Genomic DNA, 23,700 nt, shown 5'->3' with positions numbered 1-23,700 from the left:
CCCAACACAGTCTGCCCCAGGCACCCCCCTAGTGAGTGCACCCAGGGAGAACCACCCCCTCCTTAGTACGCCACTGGACAAGTTAATAGATTATTGTAAATTCCAGAGAAGTTATAATGTTCCCTTAATGATTAAAAATAAAAATGCATGATATTTCATTATTTATATATCTATAAATAAAGAGAGGCAGAATCCAGCAAATTAAATTTCTCTGCCCCAGAGGAAGCCAAAGAACCAGATTTCCTAGTCGGCAGCTGCCTATAGGCATCTGATTGATAGTCATAGTCACACATACTCTGGTTCTGTTAAAGTGCATTTTTTAACATCTGTTCCACTGTCATACTATAACAGTAAGTCAGTAGCTGCACCTGGAGTATATGAAATGAGGAAGGTTTTAATCATAAGGTTATTGAGATGTAACCATAATGTAGCCAGCAACAGGTATCTCCGTAAAGTTGCTGAACTACACATACTTGGAAAAGCTCAATCTATTACGATGACAGCAGGAGTACCTTTGACAATTCTTGGTATCCAGTCTTGAAGCAGAAGGTCAAGCTTTTCGTCATCCAGATCGGGTTTTTCGGGCTCTTTATTTTGGTCTGTTCCTAGATGTACAAAAACAAACAACATCATTTGTAAAGGTTTGCATAACAGCTGGTCCATTTGATTGTAGAACTGGTCAGGTCCGGATTAACGTAGGGGCTGATGGAGCTGCAGCTCCAGGCCCAGGCCCATGGAATAGGCCCATTTTTTTTACACACTACTCTTAGGTTTGCCACCTGACTGGTATTTTACTGGCACAGCTGGTATTTGAGGCTGCCTGGCCGTGCCGGTATTGCAGTAATACCGGCAATACAAATGCAGGTATTTTTCTCAGAATAAATGGAGATTACTCTGCAATACCAGCACCAGCCAGTAGGGGTCACTGTGTGTGGAGAGAGGCAGGGATAGGAAGTTACACAGCATATCCCTGCCTCTCTCTACTACTCACTGATCGTGGGGGAGCAGCAACACAGCACATAGTCCAGACAGCAGCTCTACAGCTCAGGTAAGTGAGGGATGGGGGGAAAGGCAGCAGGGACACTGAGAAGCTAGGGGACACTGAGACACTAGGGGACATATGGAAACACTGAGACACTAGGGGACACAGACACTAGGGGACACATGGGGACACAGACACTAGGGGACACATGGGGACACAGACACTAGGGGACACTGAGACACTAGGACACATGGGGACACAGACACTGAGGGACCTGGGAACACTGAGACACATGGGGACGCTGTGAGACATAGGGACATTGGGAGACACTGAGACATTGGGACACGGAGACACTATGTCCCCATGTCTCCCAGTGTCCCCCAGCCAGTGTCCCCAGTGTCTGTGTCCCATGTCTCTCAGTGTGCCTAGTGTCCCCATGTGTCCCTATATGTCCCAGTGTCCCCATGTCTATGTCCCCTAGTCTCCCAGTGTCCCCTAGTCTCCCAGTGTCCCCTAGTCTCCCAGTGTCCCCTAGTCTCCCAGTGTCTGTGTTCCCATGTCTCTGTGTCCCTAGTGTCTTAGTGTCCCCAAATGTTTCAGTGTCCCCATGTCTCCCACTGTCTGTGTCCCTAGTGTCTCAGTGTCCCCATTTCTCCCAGTTTCCCCAAATGTCTCTCAGTGTCCCCGGGTCTCTTAGTGTCCCCATGTCTCTACGTGTCCCCATGTCTCTCAGTGTCCCATGTCTCACTGTGTCCCCAGTATCCTAGTGACATGGGGACACACTGAGACATTGGGACACTGGGAGAAATGGGGACACTGAGACACTGGGAGACTAGGGGACTGGGTGACATGGGGACACTGACACTGAGACACTGGGTGACTTGCAAGACTGACACACTGGGAGACAGGGAGACACTGGGAGCAATCCATCTATACAGCAGAATCAAACTGTGAGTAGTTTGTTGGTGATTTTACAGAATTTTCTCTGATATCACTCCTTGTGATTTACATCATGTGATGTCACTGTAGCAAACTCACCCCTTTAACAGAGTTTGCCATGAGCTTTTGGAGGGGGCTGCTTGCCCACCTCCTGCCCTGTGATTATGGTCCCTGGGAGATTTGGCGCTTCAAGTGCAACATTTGGGCATACTGTATTTTATGATACTGCCACTGGCCCTTTAAGCAGCATATGGAATTCTATTGGACTGTGTATGTCCCTTTCAGACTATGGCCCTCTCATCAGCCCATGCTAAACTTAAACTCCATGGCGATTTGACTGTGTTTGTGGCATCTGAGCGCTGTTCGGATATATTGAGCGCTCAGATCCAAGCCATCTCGGGATGGGTTGAATGTGGGGGTTCTGTTCAGTATGATAGGAGTTATGTATTTTTGTGTCTTTTTGTGTCTTTTGCTAACATGTGCTCAATGGGGTCTGCTTTTATCCCTGGATATAATTGGATTACCTCTCCATTGTCTCCCGGATAGAGGACTCTTGTAAAACTGGTTTGGGTCGGAAAGCCATGCTGGCAGTGGCTTTTATTAATACTTTTGCTAACTTTTGAACCCCTGGTCTGATTCGTGCCATTTTTTAATATATTGTTCCCCTGAATGGATTGATTGTGAATATGTACTTTTTTTATGTGAATGTGATGTATAGTTTTAAAGTTATAGTATATTTGTAAAAACGGTATTTCTCTGCCTGTGATAATTCAATTTCCCATTGTGTAAGATAATTGTATCACAGGCAGAGGGAATGACTTTACTGTGGGTTGTAACTGTTATTTTATTGGTTATTTTATACCTCCCTGTGGGCGGTCCTGTATGTGCAAGACCGTAATAAAAACCAGGCTGGGTGTGCCAGCACAGTCAGTCCTTCTTCACCCTCAATTTGAAGTGTCGTCTCCTATTGGGGGAATCTGCTACAAGGGATTGCTATGCTCTGCATATTCCCTTGCTGTAATCACTACTAAGCTCTTGTAAGAGCTTGTTCCTGCTTCACTATCTTGGAGGAGAGGTTTACCCCCTGGAGCCTGGTCGTAGGTCCAGAGTGGGCAGGAGACGGCGAGACCCCAACCAAGCTGCGGCGGTTCGTGGGGTCTGCGGTGCTTATGGTGTCTGGTGGAGTGCTTGTAGCCCTCGGGAAGCACTAGGAGCATCCATCAATGGAGGTACTCAGTCGGGGTGCCAGGTGATCCGTTACATTGGTGGCAAGCTGTGGGATGGCGTCCTAGTGCAAGGAGCAGCACCTTGGAGACACCCGTATTGGTATCGTATGAGAGCATATTGAGGGCAACGCTTGTCTCCGAACAGCGTCCCCACCAGCAGTCATGTTCTATCTATATGAAGGCGTAGATTTTGCTACTGAGGTACTGAGGAGAATAGCCAAATATGGCCCGAATCTCCCGGAGGAGATTATTGATGCAGCTGCGCAGCAACTGCTTAAAGAGAACCAGAGGTCACGTGATCTCGAGCACGACTTCATACTGTTAATTGTTGAGACATGGTCAAGGAGATGAGGTAGCCGGTATCCTCCTCCAACACAAACCAGAGAAACCCAAAGTAGAGGACTGCATAGAGTGGTACTGGAAAGGCCCCCAGCAGGCAGATGGAGATGGGACCGAGGTCTCTCTACCGGCCCTACAGGGAGAGGAGATGGTCAGTCTCTCTCCCCAGCGGTAGAATATATTGCAGGGAGAGGAGAGTGTCGTCCTCCCTCCCCAGCGGCAGAGTGTGTTAATAGGAGAGGAGACAGTCGGTCTCACTCTCCCACAGCAGCCGGAGTACCAGGAGGAGGGGGTAAGTGATAGCCCTCCTCCACAGCCCTGTCCCAACCCAGTACTGGGGGTAGTGGGTGAAGTTTTAAACCCCACTGACCCCTCTCCAGCTGAAGAGCTGGCAACTGGGCAGAGCGCCGCTGGCCTCTGCCCTTCCTTTTCCCCTTGTGCAGAGCCTGACTTTCTGCAGGCTACCCCAGCAGAAGAGCTGGAAACTGGGCAGAGCGCCGCTGGCCTCTGCCCATTTAGCATGGTTGGTGCAGATTGGACCGAGGTCTCTATACCAACCCTACAGGGATGCTGGGCAGTCGGCCCAGACCCCCTACTACAGCTGGAAGTATGTATGGGAGAGGAGCTTGTTTCCCCCTCTCCCCAACGGCAGTTTGACATACCCAGGGGAGACAGTAAGCCCCACAACCATGCAGATGGGACCCTGGTCTCTGCACTTACAACACAGGGGGTAGGGACGGTCAGTCCTGTCCCCCAGCAACAGGGCTGTTTAGCCAAAGGGGAGACAGTCTGTCTCCCCCCACAGCAGCATGGTGGTTTGTCCAAAGGGGAGACAATCGGTCTCCACCTCCAGCAGCCGAGCTGTGTATCCAAAGGGGAGACAGTCAGTCTCCCCCTCCGACAACCAGGCTCCAACCAGGCTACTTCCGTGGTAGCGCTGGCACCAGGGCAGAGTACCGCTGGTCTCTACCCACTCAGCAACTCACCAAGGAAGCCTACCAGTACCCTGCACAGCCGTGGGGAGACACCTGGACATGGACAAGTTTCTCCCTTACTCAGGTGTAACCAAGTGTTGTGGGGGGGCTGCACTGCTGATTGCGTTTTGTGGGTGGGTTTCTGGACTAACAAGGGCACTAACCGAAAGAAGGTCAGATACCCTGTTAGTCTGTTTGGAAAAGGGGAGAAATGTAGCAAACTCACCCCTTTAACAGAGTTTGCCATGAGCTTTTGGAGGGGGCTGCTTGCCCGCCTCCTGCCCTGTGATTATGGTCCCTGGGAGATTTGGCCCTTCAAGTGCAACATTTGGGCATACTGTATTTTATTATACTGCCACTGGCCCTTTAAGCAGCATATGGAATTCTATTGGACTGTGTATGTCCCTTTCAGACTATGGCCCTCTCATCAGCCCATACTAAACTTAAACTCCATGGCGATTTGACTGTGTTTGTGGCATCTGAGCGCTGTTCGGATATATTGAGCGCTCAGATCCAAGCCATCTCGGGATGGGTTGAATGTGGGGGTTCTGTTCAGTATGATAGGAGTTATGTATTTTTGTGTCTTTTGCTAACATGTGCTCAATGGAGTCTGCCTTTATCCCTGGATATAATTGGATTACCTCTCCATTGTCTCCAGGATAGAGGACTCTTGTGAAACTGGTTTGGGCCGGAAAGCCATGCTGGCAGTGGGTTTTATTAATACTTTTGCTAACTTTTGAACCCCTGGTCTGATTCGTGCCATTTTTTTTATATATTGTTCCCCTGAATGGATTGATTGTGAATATGTACACATATGTTTTTATGTGAATGTGATGTATAGTTTTAAAGTTATAGTATATTTGTAAAAACGGTATTTCTCTGCCTGTGATAATTCAATTTCCCATTGTGTAAGATAATTGTATCACAGGCAGAGGGAATGACTTTACTGTGGGTTGTAACTGTTATTTTATTGGTTATTTTATACCTCCCTGTGGGCGGTCCTGTATGTGCAAGACCGTAATAAAAACCAGGCTGGGTGTGCCAGCACAGTCAGTTCTTCTTCACCCTCTATTTGAAGTGTCGTCTCCTATTGGGGGAATCTGCTACAAGGGATTGCTATGCTCTGCATATTCCCTTGCTGTAAGCTCTTGTAAGAGCTTGTTCCTGCTTCACTATCTTGGAGGAGAGGTTTACCCCCTGGAGCCTGGTCGTAGGTCCAGGGTGGGCGAGACCCCAACGGCGAGACCCCAACCAAGCTGCGGCGGTTCGTGGGGTCTGCGGTGCTTATGGTGTCTGGTGGAGTGCTTGTAGCCCTCGGGAAGCACTAGGAGCATCCATCAACGGAGGTACTCAGTCGGGGTGCCAGGTGATCCGTTACATTGGTGGCAAGCGGTGGGATGGCGTCCTAGTGCAAGGAGCAGCACCTTGGAGACACCCGTATTGGTATCGTATGAGAGCATATTGAGGGCAACGCTTGTCTCCGAACAGCGTCCCCACCAGCAGTCATGTTCTATCGATATGAATGCGTAGATTTTGCTACTGAGTTACTGAGGAGAATAGCCAAATATGGCCCGAATCCCCCGGAGGAGATTATTGATGCAGCTGCGCAGCAACTGCTTAAAGAGAACCAGAGGTCACGTGATCTCGAGCACGACTGTTCCTGCTTCACTATCTTGGAGGAGAGGTTTACCCCCTGGAGCCTGGTCGTAGGTCCAGGGTGGGCAGGAGACGGCGAGACCCCAACCAAGCTGCGGCGGTTCGTGGGGTCTGCGGTGCTTATGGTGTCTGGTGGAGTGCTTGTAGCCCTCGGGAAGCACTAGGAGCATCCATCAACGGAGGTTCTCAGTCGGGGTGCCAGGCGATCCGTTACAGTCACGGATAACTAATTAATTATACAAATGATTAAGACTGGTATTTTTTTCCAAGAAAGGTGTCAACCCTAACTACTCTTCACATACTCTTGCTTAACCCCTTAAGGACCAAACTTCTGGAATAAAAGGGAATCATGACATGTCACACATGTCATGTGTCCTTAAGGGGTTAAAGGAGCACTATAGGGTTAGGAACACAATCATGTATTTCTGACCCTATTATGTTAAAACCACCACCCTGGCCCCTTCTTGCCTCCCTAAATATAGTAAAATATTACTTGTATTCAAGTCTGCAGCTGCTGGCTCTGCCTCTGAACTGACTGTCTGCTGACATCATCAGAAGTGGTGGTCTGAGCAAATTACAATACTTCCCCATAGGATTGGCTGAGACTGTCAACTAGGCAGATCAGGGGCAGAGCCAGCACAAGTCCAACATAGCCCTTGCCAATCAGCATCTCCTCATAAAGATAAATTGAATCAACGTATCTCTATGAGGAAAGTTCAGTGTCTGCATGCAGAGGGTGGAGACACTGAATGGCAGTGCTGCACATTAGGCAGTACTGCCCCAGGAAGCACCTCTAGCAGCCATCTAAGGAGTGGCCAGTGGAGTTATTTTCTCTGAAAAGAGTGTTTACTGCAAAAGCCTGAATGGAATGATTCTACTAAGCTGTAGTTGTTCTGGTGACGAGGGATGTATGGGAACAAAACCTGTGTGGACTGGCTGACAATAAAATTAGTTTAGGTAATGCAGACGTTGGTCTCTCTAAAACTGTGGCATGTCCCCTTTCTTCTACACTCACTACATACATCTTTTCTCTGTCTCAGACTATATACCAGGAACTTCTGCCTGCTAATAAGAAGGTAAGGAGACAAGTGGACCAGCAAGTGCTAGTGGACAGTCCTTACAAAGCCTGGAGTGAGCGCATCATTAGACGCATTTATGTCAAGCTCAGGGTGCTGCCTGCATAGTATGCCCTTAGTTGGACAGCCTGCATGATTGGCGGGCAGCCTGACATGCATTCTTGTCAGGCTGCCCGCCAATCATGCAGGTTGTCCAACTAAGGGCATTCTATGCAGGCAGCACCCTGAGCTTGACATAAATGCGTCTAATGATGCGCTCACTCCATGCTTTCTAAGGACTGTCCAATTCTTTGGACAGACATGCCCCCTTTTTGGGCATGTTCTCCCCTTTTGGCCGGTTACGTGATTCGCACCAGTGGCCCACCCTTTTACCCCACCCATTGACTTACTGCTTCACTGGACACTGCTGTTAGGGGTTATGGATTTACTTGACAGAAGAAAACATAAATTAGAGAGAGATTAGCATAGAGTGTGTTTTCTTATAACTGCATCCTATGAGTTTCCCTCCAGCCCCATCTCCATCAGATACATGACGCTTGGGAGGTATGACTGTTTTAGTGTTTTTGGTCGATAAGACTCCGTAATTAGGCCCATCATAATTGTCAGCACCAGGCCCACTGTGCTCTTAATCCGGCCCTGGAACTGGTGGGGCGATTTGGGGGGACCACAATTTTCCCCTTGGCTCTGCCACTTTGTTAGTTTGCCTATATTATTTCTGTGGGACAATTTTCATTTACAATTAATGAAAATCATTAAAGTTTACCATTTATTTGCACTATTAAATTGTATTTTTTTTTTTTTTTATGTTTGCACAATTGGCTATATTGAGCATGAATGTAACCTTCCTGTTAAGGATTATGGGAAATACCGTATTTATCGGCGTATAACACGCACTTTTTTCCCCTGAAAATAGGGGAAAAATCGTGGGTGCGTGTTATACGCCGATATCCCATAATTACTTACCTGTCCTGAAGCGTGGGCCGGCTTCACAGCGCGCACCGCGGTACAGGAACTTTAATTTAAGGTTCCGGTTTCCGGCGGGACTGAAAGGAAGTGTGCACAATAGTGTGCACACTTCCTTTCAGTCCCGCCGGAAACCGGAACCTTAAATTAAAGTTCCTGTTCCGCGGTGCACGGTGTGAAGCCGGCCCACGCTTCAGGACAGGTAAGTAATTATGGGAGGGGAGGAAAGTACACTATGGGAGGGGAGGGGAGGGGGAGGAAAGTACACTATGGGAGGGGAGGGGGAGGAAAGTACACTATGGGAGGGGAGGGGGAGGAAAGTACACTATGGGAGGGGAGGAGGGGAAGTACACTATGGGAGGGGAGGAGGAGGAAAGTACACTATGGGAGGGGAGGGGGAGGAAAGTACACTATGGGAGGGGAGGGGGGAGAATACTATGGGAGGGGAGAGGGGAGAATACTATGGGAGGGGAGGGGGGGAGAATACTATGGGAGGGGAGGGGGGGAGAATACTATGGGAGGGGAGGGGGGGGAGAATACGAGGGGAGGGGGGGGAGAATACTATGGGAGGGGAGGGGGGAGAATACTATATACTATGGGAGGGGAGGGGGGGAGAATACTATGGGAGGGGAGGGGGGGAGAATACTATGGGAGGGGAGGGGGGAGAATACTATGGGAGGAGGGGGGGAATACTATGGGAGGAGGGGGGAATACTATGGGAGGGGGGAGAATACTATGGAAAGGGGGGAGAATACTATGGAAAGGGGGGACACTATGGGATGAGGGGGGAATACTATGGGATGAGGGGGGGGAATACTATGGGATGAGGGGGGAAATTTCCTGGAATTTCTTTCTAAAAATGAGGTGCGTGTTATACGCCTGTGCGTGTTATACGCCGATAAATACGGTAAGTCTTGCAGCTAAAAGGTTTACAACCAAAAATACCAGTGTATACCTTCAATCTACTCTACTCTCTGCAGCCCAATCTGCTTTCCGCGTTGTCACTCTCCCTTACTGCAGGGCGTGGGATGTCATTGTGGTAGTGCATAGAGAGGACTTAAAGGAACACTACAGTGTCAAGAATACAAACATGTATTAATGACACTAGAGTTTAAGAACTGCTGTTTAGATTTCTGGCTTTCCTTGTACTTCTACCCCATTGAAAAGGTGAATTTACTCACCTCATTTCCAGCTCCGTGCAGGTCTTGTTGCTGCCCGCCCACCCCTCCTCCTTGGCTGAGATTCATCAAATTTGGAAAGACTATAGGAAATAGACTATCCCTTTAAATAAATTTATCCCTGCTGGTGCAAACCAGGATGAATGAGGTACAAAGACTTATCTTCCATGGTATTTAATTGATTAAGACCCACTGGAGGGGTGGCCAAGCTGAATCCATGTTGAGCCGCTGTGAGATGAGGTGGATCTTTAATTTGGACACCTTGTCTTCTGGTGGTCTCGACGTGGATTTTGAAATGGCAGCACTTATATAGACCTATAATTTATGTTTATATGAGTGTGGTTTTAATTGTATCATTTTAAATTATTCTGTATAATTTTTTATGATGGATTGTTGTTATTATCTCTCTTCATATGTATATTTGTCCTGTTACAATTGGACATATTTACATTATCTACTATTATTGTTGCTTTCTTATTTTATGGACTTTTTGCCCACAATTAAAATGGTGTCTTCTGAGTTATTGAACCTACTACTTCCGGAAGATTCAAAACGGACACACAGGAAATGACGCCATAACGGCGGATACGTCATGACGTCACAACCGGAAGTAGAATGCGGAGAAACATCCTGGTTTGGCATTTATCCTTTATACACTGGGGAGAGGACATCTAATACTACAAGAAGACCATGTGTATAGCCTGAAAAAGCTGATTTTTCACAAGTGATCACAGTTAGAGCCTGCTATTCTAGGCTCTATATATCGTGAGTGACCCATTACCTCTATTACACATCTTTTTTACATATATACAGTAATATGCTATGTGTATATTGTTATATATCTTTCAGATTATCTACAAGATTCATTTTGTTCTCTTTTCACTTGCACCCCCCACTTTGTATATTGTTATTTCACTATTGTGTAGTGTCTTTGAGTGATTTTAGACACTGGGGGTAGTTGCTGTTTTTACTGTTTAGCGCCAATCCACCTATAATTTTTCTCCTTTTAGGAGACTAATTTTTCCTTTTGTATTCTGCCAACAATCAGAGTGCTCTGTGTCATTTTACACAGCGTGGGAGAATTCCAAAAAACTTTCCCACGCTGTCTAAAATGACACAGAGCACTGTGATAGGATGGATTTCAAGCCACCCAATCAGAGTGCTCTGTGTCATTTTACACAGCATGGGAAAGTTCTTTGGCATTTTCCCACTCTGTGTAAAATGACAAAGAGCACTCTGATTGGCTTAAACCAACCAATCAGAGTGTCCTTAGCCTAAATGCAGGGCGGGGCAAGGCTTTATATTTTGTTTACAGGTTAGTTATTTTATTCCCCCTCACTATTTTAAGGGTGAGGGGGGTAGGTAGGGGATATTTTTATTTGGGTGGGGGGTTACTAGGGGCTTGGGACCCCTAGTCACCTTGATTGGGGGGGGGGGGTTCATTTAGGGCCCCCACCCGCCGCTCAGGGGTGGGGGCCTGGGCGGGGGACGGGACAGTAGGTGTCCCTCCTTATTGTTTTTTAGGGCCCCCACCCACCGCTGAGGGGTGGGGGCGGGGGGGGGGGAGGACAGTAGGTTTCCCCCTCTTATTGTTTTTTAGGGCCCCCACCCACCGCTCAGGGGTGGGGGCCGGGGAGAGGACAGTAGGTCCCCCCCTTATTGTTTTTTAAGGCCCCCACCCACCGCTCAGGGGCCCTGAATATATATTGGGGCAGAGAATCAAGATTAAAAAATAGGTAATATGGGGGGTTTAGGGGGATTTGGGGGTGACTTGGGGGTCAATTAGATGTAGTGGAGTCGGGAGGGGGGTTAAAAAAAAAAAAAACAGATTCGACCATGACAGTGCCGCTTTAAGCATCTTTGCAAGATTAAAAACTGTATTTTTTGTGGGTGCGCTGTTACCTTAATCTATATTTTTTAACTACAATGAAAGCCATACAGGGTCTTAACTAAATTGTGGCCTTTACAACTTTTAGATCATGGTTTAATCTGTCACAAGATTAAAGACATTCCCATCATTGGATTGTCTGTTGAAAATAACCTACACAACCCTTACATAAATACCCTTTCAACAAATGCCACTCCATTTCATTTGGTTTCCCAAGGCTGACACAAGATGAGTGCTGAGATGTCTAGGCACAACCTATCCTTAGAGCCTAATTAAATTCCAATTTCTATACCTAGGTGCCTACACACATTATTCTGCCATTCTGAGATATTTTATTATGAGGTTTAAAATAAAGATTAAAACTGACTCTCTGTTTACGACTAAAGACAAGAAGGATTGCTGTTAGTGAAATGCTGTGGGTGGTTTTGTTTGCCTAACACGTAGTTGGTGGTGGGCCAAACACAATATGGCCATTTGACCATTTCCCTGCATTTTTCATTTGAGATAAATGAACAGACAACATTCATTAAAGAATAAGAAATTGCATGGTGGGCATAATGGGCATCCTATCAGCAAAGAGTGAAACTTACATATCAATCCCACTTGACTGGCACATTTCACATAAGCAAAAATACTCCACAAACTGAAGCATCTTATTCATTGAATAGGGTACATTTTGATTATGCTATAACAGCTAGTTGACAACATTTTGACCCTTTCTTGGGTCTTCCTTATGACTGAAAGACCCAGGATAGGATTAAAATTGCCTGTTCATTGTTGTGGCACCAAAAATTGATATTATTCTATGATGTTGCAGTTTACATCTTTTGTTTTGTTTCTGTGAATAAACCCAAGTAAAAGTATCCAAAAATAATTATTAGCGAAAACAGGCATTTTAGTCACTTATATGGCATGGGCACGGCACATACCTGGCTTGAAACATTTAGGGTAATTAAGCACTCCTCTATTACACGTAACTCTAAGCAGTTTGGGATCTGATATCATATATTGAGGAATACACTTAAATTCAATGATATCATTATGCAGAGAATAGATTTTCTGTGCTGATGTCCATTGTAATTGGATATTATTTTCTCTCATATCCTTTTCAGTTGCTGTGCAGGGTTCTAGAAAAAAACAAACATTCTCGTATTTAATACCAGTAAAAGTCAAATAGTATTTACTGTCTTTTTTGTAAACAATGTTTCATGATGAGTTGTGTTTATTATCAGAGGCATCTCAAGACTTCAATTTAACATTTTTGGATACATTTTTCAAAGGATTTCATATTTTTGCATGAACTTTAAAAATTGTCATATTTTGAAAAATATTTCAATATTTTAAATTTTATTTTACATTTATTAATATATTTATCATACATACAGACACATGACATATTTTTTGACATGTTAACATTTTGAAATTAATAAATAAATGTTTATCCAAAAATGATAAATCATTTGAAAAGCTTATCCAAAAATATTAAATCTATGTTAGCAGCTTAATTGCACATTTGAACATTTTACTTTATGATACACCTTGGTGGTGTTAGTACTTTAAATCTACCTATTTATACCGGAGTTTCTAAAACAAGCATTTATGATTTAAGAAACACACACTTGAGTATCAAAATGTGGTCACTTTGGTTTGAAGCCTAAATATACTTAATCAAAATCTGCATACTGAGTACTGAGCTTTTCCTACTTGTTTATATTTGGAGATCAGAAACTGGGTTTGCATCCTCATTAGCCCTGCACTTCAATACTGTTCAATGCTTTTAGATTCAGGTATCGATACAATGCATATCTTACAACATAGAAACATAGAATGTGATGGCAGATAAGAACCATTCAGCCCATCTAGTCTGCCCAATTTTTTTTCAAATACTTTCATTAGACCTTGGCCTTATCTTATAGTTAGGATAGCCTTATGCCTATCCCACGCATGCTTAAACTCCTTTACTGTGTTAACCTCTACCACTTCAGCTGGAAGCCTTTTCCATGCATCCACTACCCTCTCAGTAAAGTAATACTTCTGGATATTATTTTTAAACCTTTGCCCCTCTAATTTAAGGGTTTAAAGTTTTTCTTCTTTTAAATATAGTCTCATCCTTTACTGTGTTGATTCCCTTTATGTATTTAAATGTTTCTATCATATCCCCCCTGTCTCGTCTTTCCTCCAAGCTATACATGTTAAGTTCCTTTAATCTTTCCTTGTAAGTTTTATCCTGCAATCCATGAACCAGTTTAGAGAGAGTTCAGAGGGCTACTAAAGTATCAATATCCTTCTGGAGATACTGCCTCCACCAGTACTGCAAAATCTGGATATTGTTAATGGAATTCATCAATTACTGTTTATTTGTAAATTCGGTCCGCATATCAGCCAAACCAAACGATATGCCATTGTCCACCCCCCCAAAAATTGAAATCCCCCAGAATGGCTGGGGTCCCTAATCTCCTAGCAATTATATGGAATGGGGCCTTTTTTTTAGTGACTGGCAGCAATGGCTACCCAGTCACTAGTTTTAAATGCTTAGTAGACTTGCCACCAACTGTTAAATTGCAAATGGGGGCATATGGAGGTACATTACCTCCATTATAGCAATATGATCTCTATAGGCATGCTGCCAAATAATTGACTCTCGAGCTGCCAAGGGTTTGCCTGGTTTTTTAAATATCAATTAATTTGCACAAAGAAAGTGAATGATAATTTGCAAAGGTGCATCTTATTGGATACTTTCGGTTTGTCTTTGGCCAACATGAGGTTACAGAAACCCGTAGTAAACTCTTTGGTAAATATAAGCATAGCCAATGTGATCTGAATTTGGTCATTTTCAATGGATTTTGTCCATTTGGCATAGAATAGATATATGATATATGCATTGTGAGTATATACACCAAAGAACTATCACTTTAAATGTTTAGTTTGTACACTATTTTTTTTTTCATTTTGCAATATATAAATTCACAATGCTCTTACAGATTAAAATAAACTTTCGCTTATTTAGCACTAGAACTATTTAATTTGACTCCAATGTTGGAATTAGTGTAGGACCCACCAATATTGGGGTCCTGTAAAGTAGTGGCGGTCTTAATACAATATTGCCATATGGTGGAACTGCATCCCTATATTTGTTTGCTTTGATAGGTTATTTTAAGTAGCCTTATAAAATATAAAACTGCATTTTTATGTGTGAGCTGAATTTTGTTTGGGGCTATGAATTATGGGAATATGGTGAGGAACAATTGGTGGAAAATGGCTTGTAATCAGTTGGGTGTGGGAGGTGCTTCAAGTGGAACTGGCTTTAGGGCACTGTGTTTTTTGTTTTCAGGTGACCTTGGCCCCAGGCAGAACAGTAGTTTGTACTGGCCTGGCACATAACTGATGCAAAATCTAAACTTAAATATTTACCTGCGTTAAACATAGGGACGTAATGAGATGATGAAATGTATAGAACATGTTTTAACCCCAGTGAGTGTTGGTAGTTTGCAAAACAGTTTATTTCAACCTTTACCACTGTCACAGTGTTACTGTGTCAAAAACTAACATTCTTCGGATGAAGTCACTGCACAATACTGTGCACCTACCTAAACAAACAGGGGGATCGCTCCAAACTCCATTCCAGCATGTTATTTTTTGGTTGCCTTCAAGTATATAGAAAGATGGACATTTGTACACCAGCACAGAACCTGAGTCATACTTTGTTTTAAGAGTTTGTATTATGTCTCCATAGTTGATTGATGGTGGTAGCCCACAAGGTAATAGTTTGTCTGAAAAAAAATATTGTAATTTATAGGTCTTTAGTCTATTACAGAATGCATGGGTCAGCTCATTTAATAGGAGTACATTTATGATTGTGTTCAGAATTTAACTAACCTTTCTTTTCAAGAGCTTAGAGGAACCCTTCGAGAACCATAACGTCTTTATCTTTATGAAGTTGTCATGGTCATTGGAGTCCATCTGTGTGTCTTACCTTTAAGTGTTAAACTATTCTCAAATGGATTAGCACTTAAAGGAACACTATAGTCACCTAAATCACTTTAGCTAAATAAAGCAGTTTTAGTGTATAGATCATTCCCCTGCAATTTCACTGTCATTTAGGAGTTAAATCACTTTGTTTCTGTTTATGCAGCCCTAGCCTCACCTCCTCTGGCTATGATTGACAGAGCCTGCATGAAAAAAAAACTGCTTCACTTTCAAACAGATGTAATTTACCTTTAATTGTATCTCAATCTCTAAATTGAACTTTACTCACATACAGGAGGCTCTTGCAGGGTCTAGCAAGCTATTAACATAGCAGGGGGATAAGGAAATCTTAATTAAATAGAACTTGCAATAAAGAAAGCCTAAATAGGGCTCTCTTTACAGGAAGTGTTTATGGAAGGCTGTGCAAGTCACATGCAGGGAGGTGTGACTAGGGTTCATAAACAAAGGGATTTAACTCCTTAATGACAGAGGATTGAGCAGTGAGGCTGCAGGGGCATGTTCTATACACCAAAACTGCTTCATTAAGCTAAAGTTGTTCAGGTGACTATAGTGTCCCTTTAAGATGTTTCTCCTCTTCGGTTTGGGCTAACTTGGAAGAATGAGTGCAAGCAGTGAGGAGGGCCACAATGATTGGCAGAGTGTCAGCTGACACTCTTAAAGCGGCACTGTCATGCCGAACTTACCTTTCCTCAATCTCTTCCTCTTCTCCCCCTCTCTCAGGATCTGTTATTCTTTTCTTCCTGTCTTCTTTAGTTTTCTTTAAAACCATAAGACAAAGTAGGGACTCTTTGTCTTATGGGATTCCTCCGCTTGACCAGCTCTGACCAGCGGAGGAGCAAAGTGTGCTTCATTTCCGCTGGTCAGAGCAATTTTCCCATGATCCCTAGCTTTCCTCCCAGTTCCCACAATGCTTCCTGTCAGTATTGCCGAACGTCCTGTCACTTAGACAGAACGCCGGCAAAACTGCCGAATTGCATCCTAACAGAATGAGAAGAGTTTCTCCATTGGTGTTAGGATGCAATTCGGTACTTTGTTCGGATCGGAATTTCATTCAAATGAATGAAACTCCGATGCTATTCATTGCTGTGGCTGCATCTTGCAGCCGCTTAGTAGATAACTCCCTAATTCCCACGGTATCAGGGAGCTATCTACTAAAAGGCTGAAAGACCTAAATTGGTCTTTCAGCCAAATTTACTAACACCAAGTAAAAATGACTTGGTATTAGTAAATAATATGCCCCTACTCGCTATACCGCGAGTAGGGGCATGTCTAGTAAGCAGTGAGCAGCCTGTGGCTGCTCACTGTAGAAAAAAAATAAAAAAAATATTGCCCCCCACCCCTAAATGACGGGTGGGGGCCGTAAAGTAAAATAAGGGAGGGAGACCTATTGTCCCCCCCCCCCCCCGCCCCCACCCCTGAGCGGTGGGTGGGGGCCATAAAGATAATGAGGGGGGGGGACCTACTGTCCTCCCCCCCGGCCCCCACCCCTGGGCGGCGGGTGGGGGCCATAATAGTAGTAGGGGGGGGGACCTACTGTCCCCCCCCCCGGCCCCCACCCCTGGCCGGCGGGTGGGGGCCATAATAGTAATAAAGGGGGGGTGGACCTACTGTCCTCCCCCCCGGCCCCCACCCCTGGGCGGCGGGTGGGGGCCATAATAGTAATAAGGGGGGGGGGACCTACTGTCCTCCCCCCCGGCCCCCACCCCTGGGCGGCGGGTGGGGGCCATAATAGTAGTAGGGGGGGGGGGGACCTACTGTCCTCCCCCCCCGGCCCCCACCCCTGGCCGGCGGGTGGGGGCCATAATAGTAATAAAGGGGGGGGGGGGACCTACTGTCCTCCCCCCCCGGCCCCCACCCCTGGCCGGCGGGTGGGGGCCATAATAGTAATAAGGGGGGGGGGACCTACTTATAAAGCCTTGCCCCGCCCTGCAATTAGCCTAAGAACACTCTGATTGGTGGGTTTAAGCCAATCAGAGTGCTCTGTCATTTTACAAGCGTGGGAAAGTTCTTTGGAATTTTCCCACGCTTGTAAAATGACACAGAGCACTGTGATTGGATGGCTTGAAAGCCATCCAATCACAGTGCTCTGTGTCATTTTACAAGCGTGGGAAAATTCCAAAGAACTTTCCCACGCTTGTAAAATGACACAGAGCACTGTGATTGGATGGCTTGAAATCCATCCAATCACAGTGCTCTGTGTCATTTTACAAGCGTGGGAAAATTCCAAAGAACTTTCCCACGCTTGTAAAATGACACAGAGCACTGTGATTGGATGGCTTGAAATCCATCCAATCACAGTGCTCTGTGTCATTTTACAAGCGTGGGAAAATTCCAAAGAACTTTCCCACGCTTGTAAAATGACACAGAGCACTGTGATTGGATGGCTTGAAATCCATCCAATCACAGTGCTCTGTGTCATTTTACAAGCGTGGGAAAATTCCAAAGAACTTTCCCACGCTTGTAAAATGACACAGAGCACTGTGATTGGATGGATTTCAAGCCATCCAATCACAGTGCTCTGTGACATTTTACAAGCGTGGGAAAATTCCAAATAACTTTCCCACGCTTGTAAAATGACAAAGAGCACTCTGATTGGCTTAAACCCACCAATCAGAGTGTTCTTAGGCTAATTGCAGGGCGGGGCAAGGCTTTATAAGCCTTGCCCCGCCCTGCGGAGCTCAGTCTGCGCGGAGCCCTCCATGGGTGAAGATGGATTATTTTTTTGTGCGCTCGGGTTTTTTCTTTTTCGTCGGGTTTTTTTTTTGCGCTCGGGTTTTTTATTTTATTTTTAGTTCGACGGCTATGATGGTTTTTTATTTGGCCTTTTTTGGGGCTGAAAAATGAAGATTTTAGAAAAAAGAAGACGTCGAATGGTAAGTTTAATTTTACTTTACAGGTTAGCAATTTTATTCCCCCCTCACTATTTTTTAGGGTGAGGGGGGTAGGTAGGGGCATTTTTTATTTGGGTGGGGGGTGGGTGACTAGGGGCTTGGGCACCCCTAGTCACCTTGATGGGGGGGGGGGGGGGAATTTACTTAGTGCCCCCACCCGCCGCCCAGGGGTGGGGGCGGGGGGAGGACAGTAGGTCCCCCCCCATTATCGTTATGGCCCCCACCCGCCGCCCAGGGGTGGGGGCCGGGGGGGGGGTAAGGACAGTAGATCCCCCCCCCCTTATTACTATTATGGCCCCCACCCGCCGCCCAGGGGTGGGGGCCGGGGGGAGGACAGTAGGTCCCCCCCCCTTTTTTCCATTAGGGCCCCCACCCGCCGCCCAGGGGTGGGGGCCGGGGGCTGGAGGACAGTAGGTCCCCCCCCTTATTACTATTATGGCCCCCACCCGCCGCCCAGGGGTGGGGGCCGGGGGGGAGGACAGTAGGTCCCCCCCCCCCCTTTTTTCCATTAGGGCCCCCACCCGCCGCCCAGGGGTGGGGGCCGGGGGCTGGAGGACAGTAGGTCCCCCCCCTTATTACTATTATGGCCCCCACCCGCCGCCCAGGGGTGGGGGCCTGAGGGGAGGACAGTAGGTCCCCCCTCATTCCCATTATGGCCCCCACCCGCCGTCCAGGGGTGGGGGCCGGCGGGGGAGGACAGTAGGCCCCCCGTCCCCCCCTTATTACCCTTTTTTTTTTTTTTTTTTTTACAGTGAGCAGCCACAGGCTGCTCACTGTTTAGTGGACATGCCCCTACTCGCGATATAGCGAGTAGGGGCATTGGGGAGATTTTAATCTCCCTTGTGCTATTATGGGGGTCATATTGACCCCCATAGAGTGAGGGGGGGACCTGGGGGGCTTATGAAGTGGTGGGGAGCTCTGCTCCCTGCCGCTTCTATAGTTACATATTACAAGGAGGGAGCTGCACGCCGGTAGCTCCCTTCTTGTAATAAACTGAACGAACAAACTAACACTGATACACAGTGTTAGTTTGTTCGTCTGATTTTTTCTATTCATTCATTCGTCTGTCTGATGAATGAATGAATAGGTGAAATTCCCGTTCGCATGTCCAGGTGTTTCACTGGGCATGTGCGGGAATCTCACAGTCTGTGTAGTGTGGGTAGATGACGTGTCCCATAGGGACTTCACCTACCCACACAAAGATGGCGGCGCCCTGAATAAAGATCGGGCAGAAAATAAAGAATAAAAAATAGGTAATGTGGGGGACATAGGGGCATTTGGGGATGACTAGGGGGTCGATTGGATGTAGTTGAGGCGGGAGGGGGGTTAAAAAAAAAACGGAATTCGGCATGACAGTGCCGCTTTAATTAACCCTTTCACTAGCTAAGCTGTTACTTCACGTATTTTCTATTCTAAATTTTAATATTTAATAAAAAATATATAATCTACGCAGGCGTTGTTTAGAAATCTGTACAGAAAATTATAAAACAAACATGCTTGGTCCAAGGTAGATTTGCTTTCCTGCTTCTACCCCTGGTCAGTATGATTTTTACCACCCTTTACCTACGTGTTCCAATTTCTTTCTCCTTTTCTTTCTACACCCCTTTTCTTTTTTTATCACTCTCTTACTATACCTCTATTACTATACCTCTACTATTCTTTATTCTTTATGGTTTAACTGACTGGACTCTTTTCAGTCGCACTACCAGGGCTCGAGTCCTGCAGGAACGCGTGGGAACGGCGTTCCTGCACTTTTTTCACAGCAGGAACGCCGTTCCCCCTGCAGGCACTCAGGGGGCAGCAAAAAATGCCGCCCCCAAATGCCCTCTGTTCCCCCTGTCATGGGGGGGGGGCACCTGATTGCCTGCCTGCCTGCCCCCCCCCGGCGGGCTGCTCTCTCCCTGTCACATGCGGCGAGGGACCTGTGTCCTCTCTGCTCCCTCTCGCCGCGCGCCGTTTTCTGATGCAGGAAGCCGGAATATGATGTCATATTCCGGCTCCCTGCATCAGCAGACAACCCACGCGGCGAGAGGGAGCAGAGAGGACACAGCTCCCTCGCCGCGTGTGACAGGGAGAGAGCAGCCCGCCGCGGTGGGGGGCAGGCAGGCAGGCAGGCAGGCAATCAGGTGCCTCCCCCCATGACAGGGAGAGAGCAGCCCGCCTCACTGCAGCCCCACTGGACCACAGGGACCCATCCATGCCAGCTTTCCTAAAAGGTAGGGAGGCTGGGTGGGTGGGCAATGTTAATTTGTATATATGTATGTCTGATAGTGTATGTGTATGTATGTGTGTGTGTATGTCTGCTAGTGTATGTGTGTGTATGTCTGTTAGTCTATGTATGTGTGTGTATGTCTGTTAGTGTATGTGTGTATGTCTGTTAGTGTATGTGTGTATGTCTGTTAGTGTATGTGTGTGTGTATGTCTGTTAGTGTATGTCTGTTAGTCTATGTATGTGTGTGTATGTCTGTTAGTGTATGTCTGTTAGTGTATGTGTATGTATGTGTGTGTGTATGTCTGCTAGTGTATGTGTGTGTATGTCTGTTAGTCTATTTATGTGTGTGTATGTCTGTTAGTGTATGTGTGTGTATGTCTGTTAGTCTATGTATGTGTGTGTATGTCTGTTAGTGTATGTGTGTATGTCTGTTAGTGTATGTGTGTATGTCTGTTAGTGTATGTGTGTGTGTATGTCTGTTAGTGTATGTCTGTTAGTCTATGTATGTGTGTGTATGTCTGTTAGTGTATGTCTGTTAGTGTATGTGTATGTATGTGTGTGTATGTCTGTTAGTGTATGTGTGTGTATGTCTGTTAGTCTATGTATGTGTGTGTATGTCTGTTAGTGTATGTGTGTATGTCTGTTAGTGTATGTGTGTATGTCTGTTAGTGTATGTGTGTGTGTATGTCTGTTAGTGTATGTCTGTTAGTCTATGTATGTGTGTGTATGTCTGTTAGTGTATGTCTGTTAGTGTATGTGTATTTATGTGTGTGTATGTCTGCTAGTGTATGTGTGTGTGTATGTCTGTTAGTGTATGTGTATGTGTGTGTGTGTGTATGTCTGTTAGTCTATGTATGTGTGTGTATGTCTGTTAGTGTATGTGTGTGTATGTCTGTTAGTGTGTGTGTGTATGTCTTTTAGTCTATGTATGTGTGTGTATGTTAGTTCATGTCTGTTGGTGTATGTGTATGTTAGTTCATGTCTGTTGGTGTATGTGTGTGTTTGTGTCAGTGTGTGTGTGTGTATGAGTGTTTTTACGTCTGTTAGCGTATGTACGTGTGTGTATGAGTGTATGTGCTTCTGTTAGTGTATGCATGTTTACGTGTATGTGCTTCTGTTAGTGTATGCACGTGTGTGTGCGTATACGTGTATGTGCTTCTGTTAGTGTATGCACATGTTTGCGTGTATGTGCTTCTGTTAGTGTATGTTTGTAAGTGTCTGTCAAATCAGTGAGAGTCTGTTTGTCATTTAGTGAGTGTGTGACTATTAGTGTGTGTCTGTCAATGTGTTTGTGTGTGTCTCTGTCAATGAATGAGTGTGTGTCAGTGAATGTGTGTGTGTGTGTGTGTCAAATCAGTGACGTCTGTGTGTTTGTCACTGAGTGTGTGTGTTACTGTCAGTGTGTATCTGCCAGTGTGGGTGTCTGTCAGAGAGTGTGCTTAGAGGGACACTATAGGCACCCAGACAACTTCAGCTCATTGAAGTGGTCTGGGTGCAGTGTCCCAGTCCCCTTAAACCTGCAAGGGTAATTATTGCGGTTTCTCAGAAACTGCAATAATTACCTTGAGGGGTAACTCCACCTCTAGTGGCTGTCTATCAGACAGCCACTAGAGGGACTTTCGGGTGGTTAGGTGACCAAAAGTCGCCTAACTGATGCTGGACGTCCTCACCCTGTGCATAAGGACATCCAGCATCTGCTAAATACCCATAGGATTTTAACCCCATCAGTGTCGAGTGGGGGAGGGGAGGACATGAGGGAGGGGGGCACTACAGGGAATTATAGTGCCAGGAAAACAGCTTTGTTTTCCTGGCACTATAGTATTTCTTTAAAAGGAGCAGGAAAAGGTGGAGTCTAAAGAGGAAGGGGTGGGTTCTTAATCAGGAAGCGGTGCGCCCTTGATAGGAAGGGGTGGTAAATTTAGATTAGGGGGTTCTCAGGTATAGTCATGCCTAGGGCAGCACAAAATTAAAATACACCACTGTGTGAGTGTCTGAGTATGTGTGTGCGTCTGTGAGTGCATGTGTGCGTCTGTGAGTGCATGTGTGCGTCTGTGAGTGCATGTGTGTGCTTGCGTTTATATATGCATACGAGTGGGGTTTTTTTTGGTGGGGGGAGTTCCCACACTTTTTTCCCCAGGACTTGACCCCTGCGCACTACTCACTACTTATTTCTATTTTTTTTCCTTATATCGTCCTGCAATTGACTCTAGACTCTTTTCGCTATCATTGATTGTTGTCAATGAACGTATGTGAACTTGTTGTTTATCATTATTCTCTCTATAAACTCTGATTTAAAATGTAAAACAAGTTCCCCAAAGGATACAGCATATTCAAGGTGGGGTCTTACCATTCAATTCTAAAGAGGCAAAATTATATTTTCCTCCCGTGAATGAATATCCTTTTCATGTATGATTTTACTGCGTGGTCTGTTGTCTATAACGATTAACACGTTATTCTCATGTATTGTTTTATCTAACTCTGTACTATTCAGGGTGTAAATTGCTTGTTAGTTCCTCATCCCAAAATGTGTACCTGATCTTGTCTACATTGTATATAATCTGCCACTTTACTGGTTGGTCCCCTAATTACAAATCTCTCTGAAGTGCAATAATCCTTTTAACATTGTACAGTGTGAAGAAATCCCTCTCTATGTATAATATTTCTTCCATATTCATTCGGAAGATATAATTACCACCCCCCTGACTCGTTAAACTTCAAAGAATGCTTCAATTGAACCCTCTATCTGTGCGGCCAGCGTTCTTACTACCGAACGCCACGTGGCTGGAAAACGGCGGCCATCTTTTTTAGGCGAACAAAGGCAGCGGGACTTGGTCGTCGAGTGTCTGGAACTAAAATCGGACACTCGACTTCCCGAACACCGGTCTCAACAAGTGAACGCTGGATCTCTATTTCCCGAATAGCTAGAAGAGCGCTATTCTGTACTTTTGTGCATTCAAATGAGGGGAACAATCGCTGCTAAGAGCCAGGGGAATCCATTCGTGGAATTATTTGTTTTTTACCCCTTTACTGAATAGACCGGCAAAACCACCCAAACTCCTGGAACTATTTTGGGCAGCCAGCTTGCAGTTAGCCGGTCACAAAGGACTTCCACATTTTTTGAGAACCCCTGAACCGATCTGGGTGAAATTTGAAAATGTTGTTCACCCAGATCGGGGCTATCAGGGGACATATTATTTGTGGGGATACCCCATGTATAAAGGGGTGTTTGGAAAATTGGGGGAAATTGTGATTTTTCTGCCTGGAGAAAATCCAGTTATTACTTTATCAGACTTGATTATCTCCAGGACTAGGTGAGGGATTTGTATGTTTGTGCTGGGTGTGTTTTACGGTTTTACTGTAACTGATTGGTTATACTGTGTCCCTCCCTG

The 23,700-nt window shown here is 45.6% G+C and overlaps 1 protein-coding gene across 2 annotated transcripts in view; it reads right to left on the bottom strand.

Moving 5' to 3' along the window:
* The window catches only part of LOC134568168 (coagulation factor XIII B chain-like), a 62,219-nt gene that overhangs the window by 16,039 nt on the left and 22,480 nt on the right, over positions 1-23,700 (bottom strand). For both annotated transcript variants that reach the window (XM_063426524.1, XM_063426523.1), the window contains 3 exons: positions 14,809-14,991; positions 12,151-12,348; positions 513-605 (listed from right to left, as the gene is read on the bottom strand). In XM_063426524.1, coding sequence (XP_063282594.1) covers positions 513-605; positions 12,151-12,348; positions 14,809-14,991 — 474 coding nt within the window. The remainder of the gene's footprint in view (positions 1-512; positions 606-12,150; positions 12,349-14,808; positions 14,992-23,700) is intronic.

This window comes from Pelobates fuscus, chromosome 7 (assembly GCF_036172605.1).
Source record: "Pelobates fuscus isolate aPelFus1 chromosome 7, aPelFus1.pri, whole genome shotgun sequence".
NCBI lineage: Eukaryota > Metazoa > Chordata > Amphibia > Anura > Pelobatidae > Pelobates > Pelobates fuscus.
This window is presented reverse-complemented; position numbering and strand designations above follow the sequence as displayed.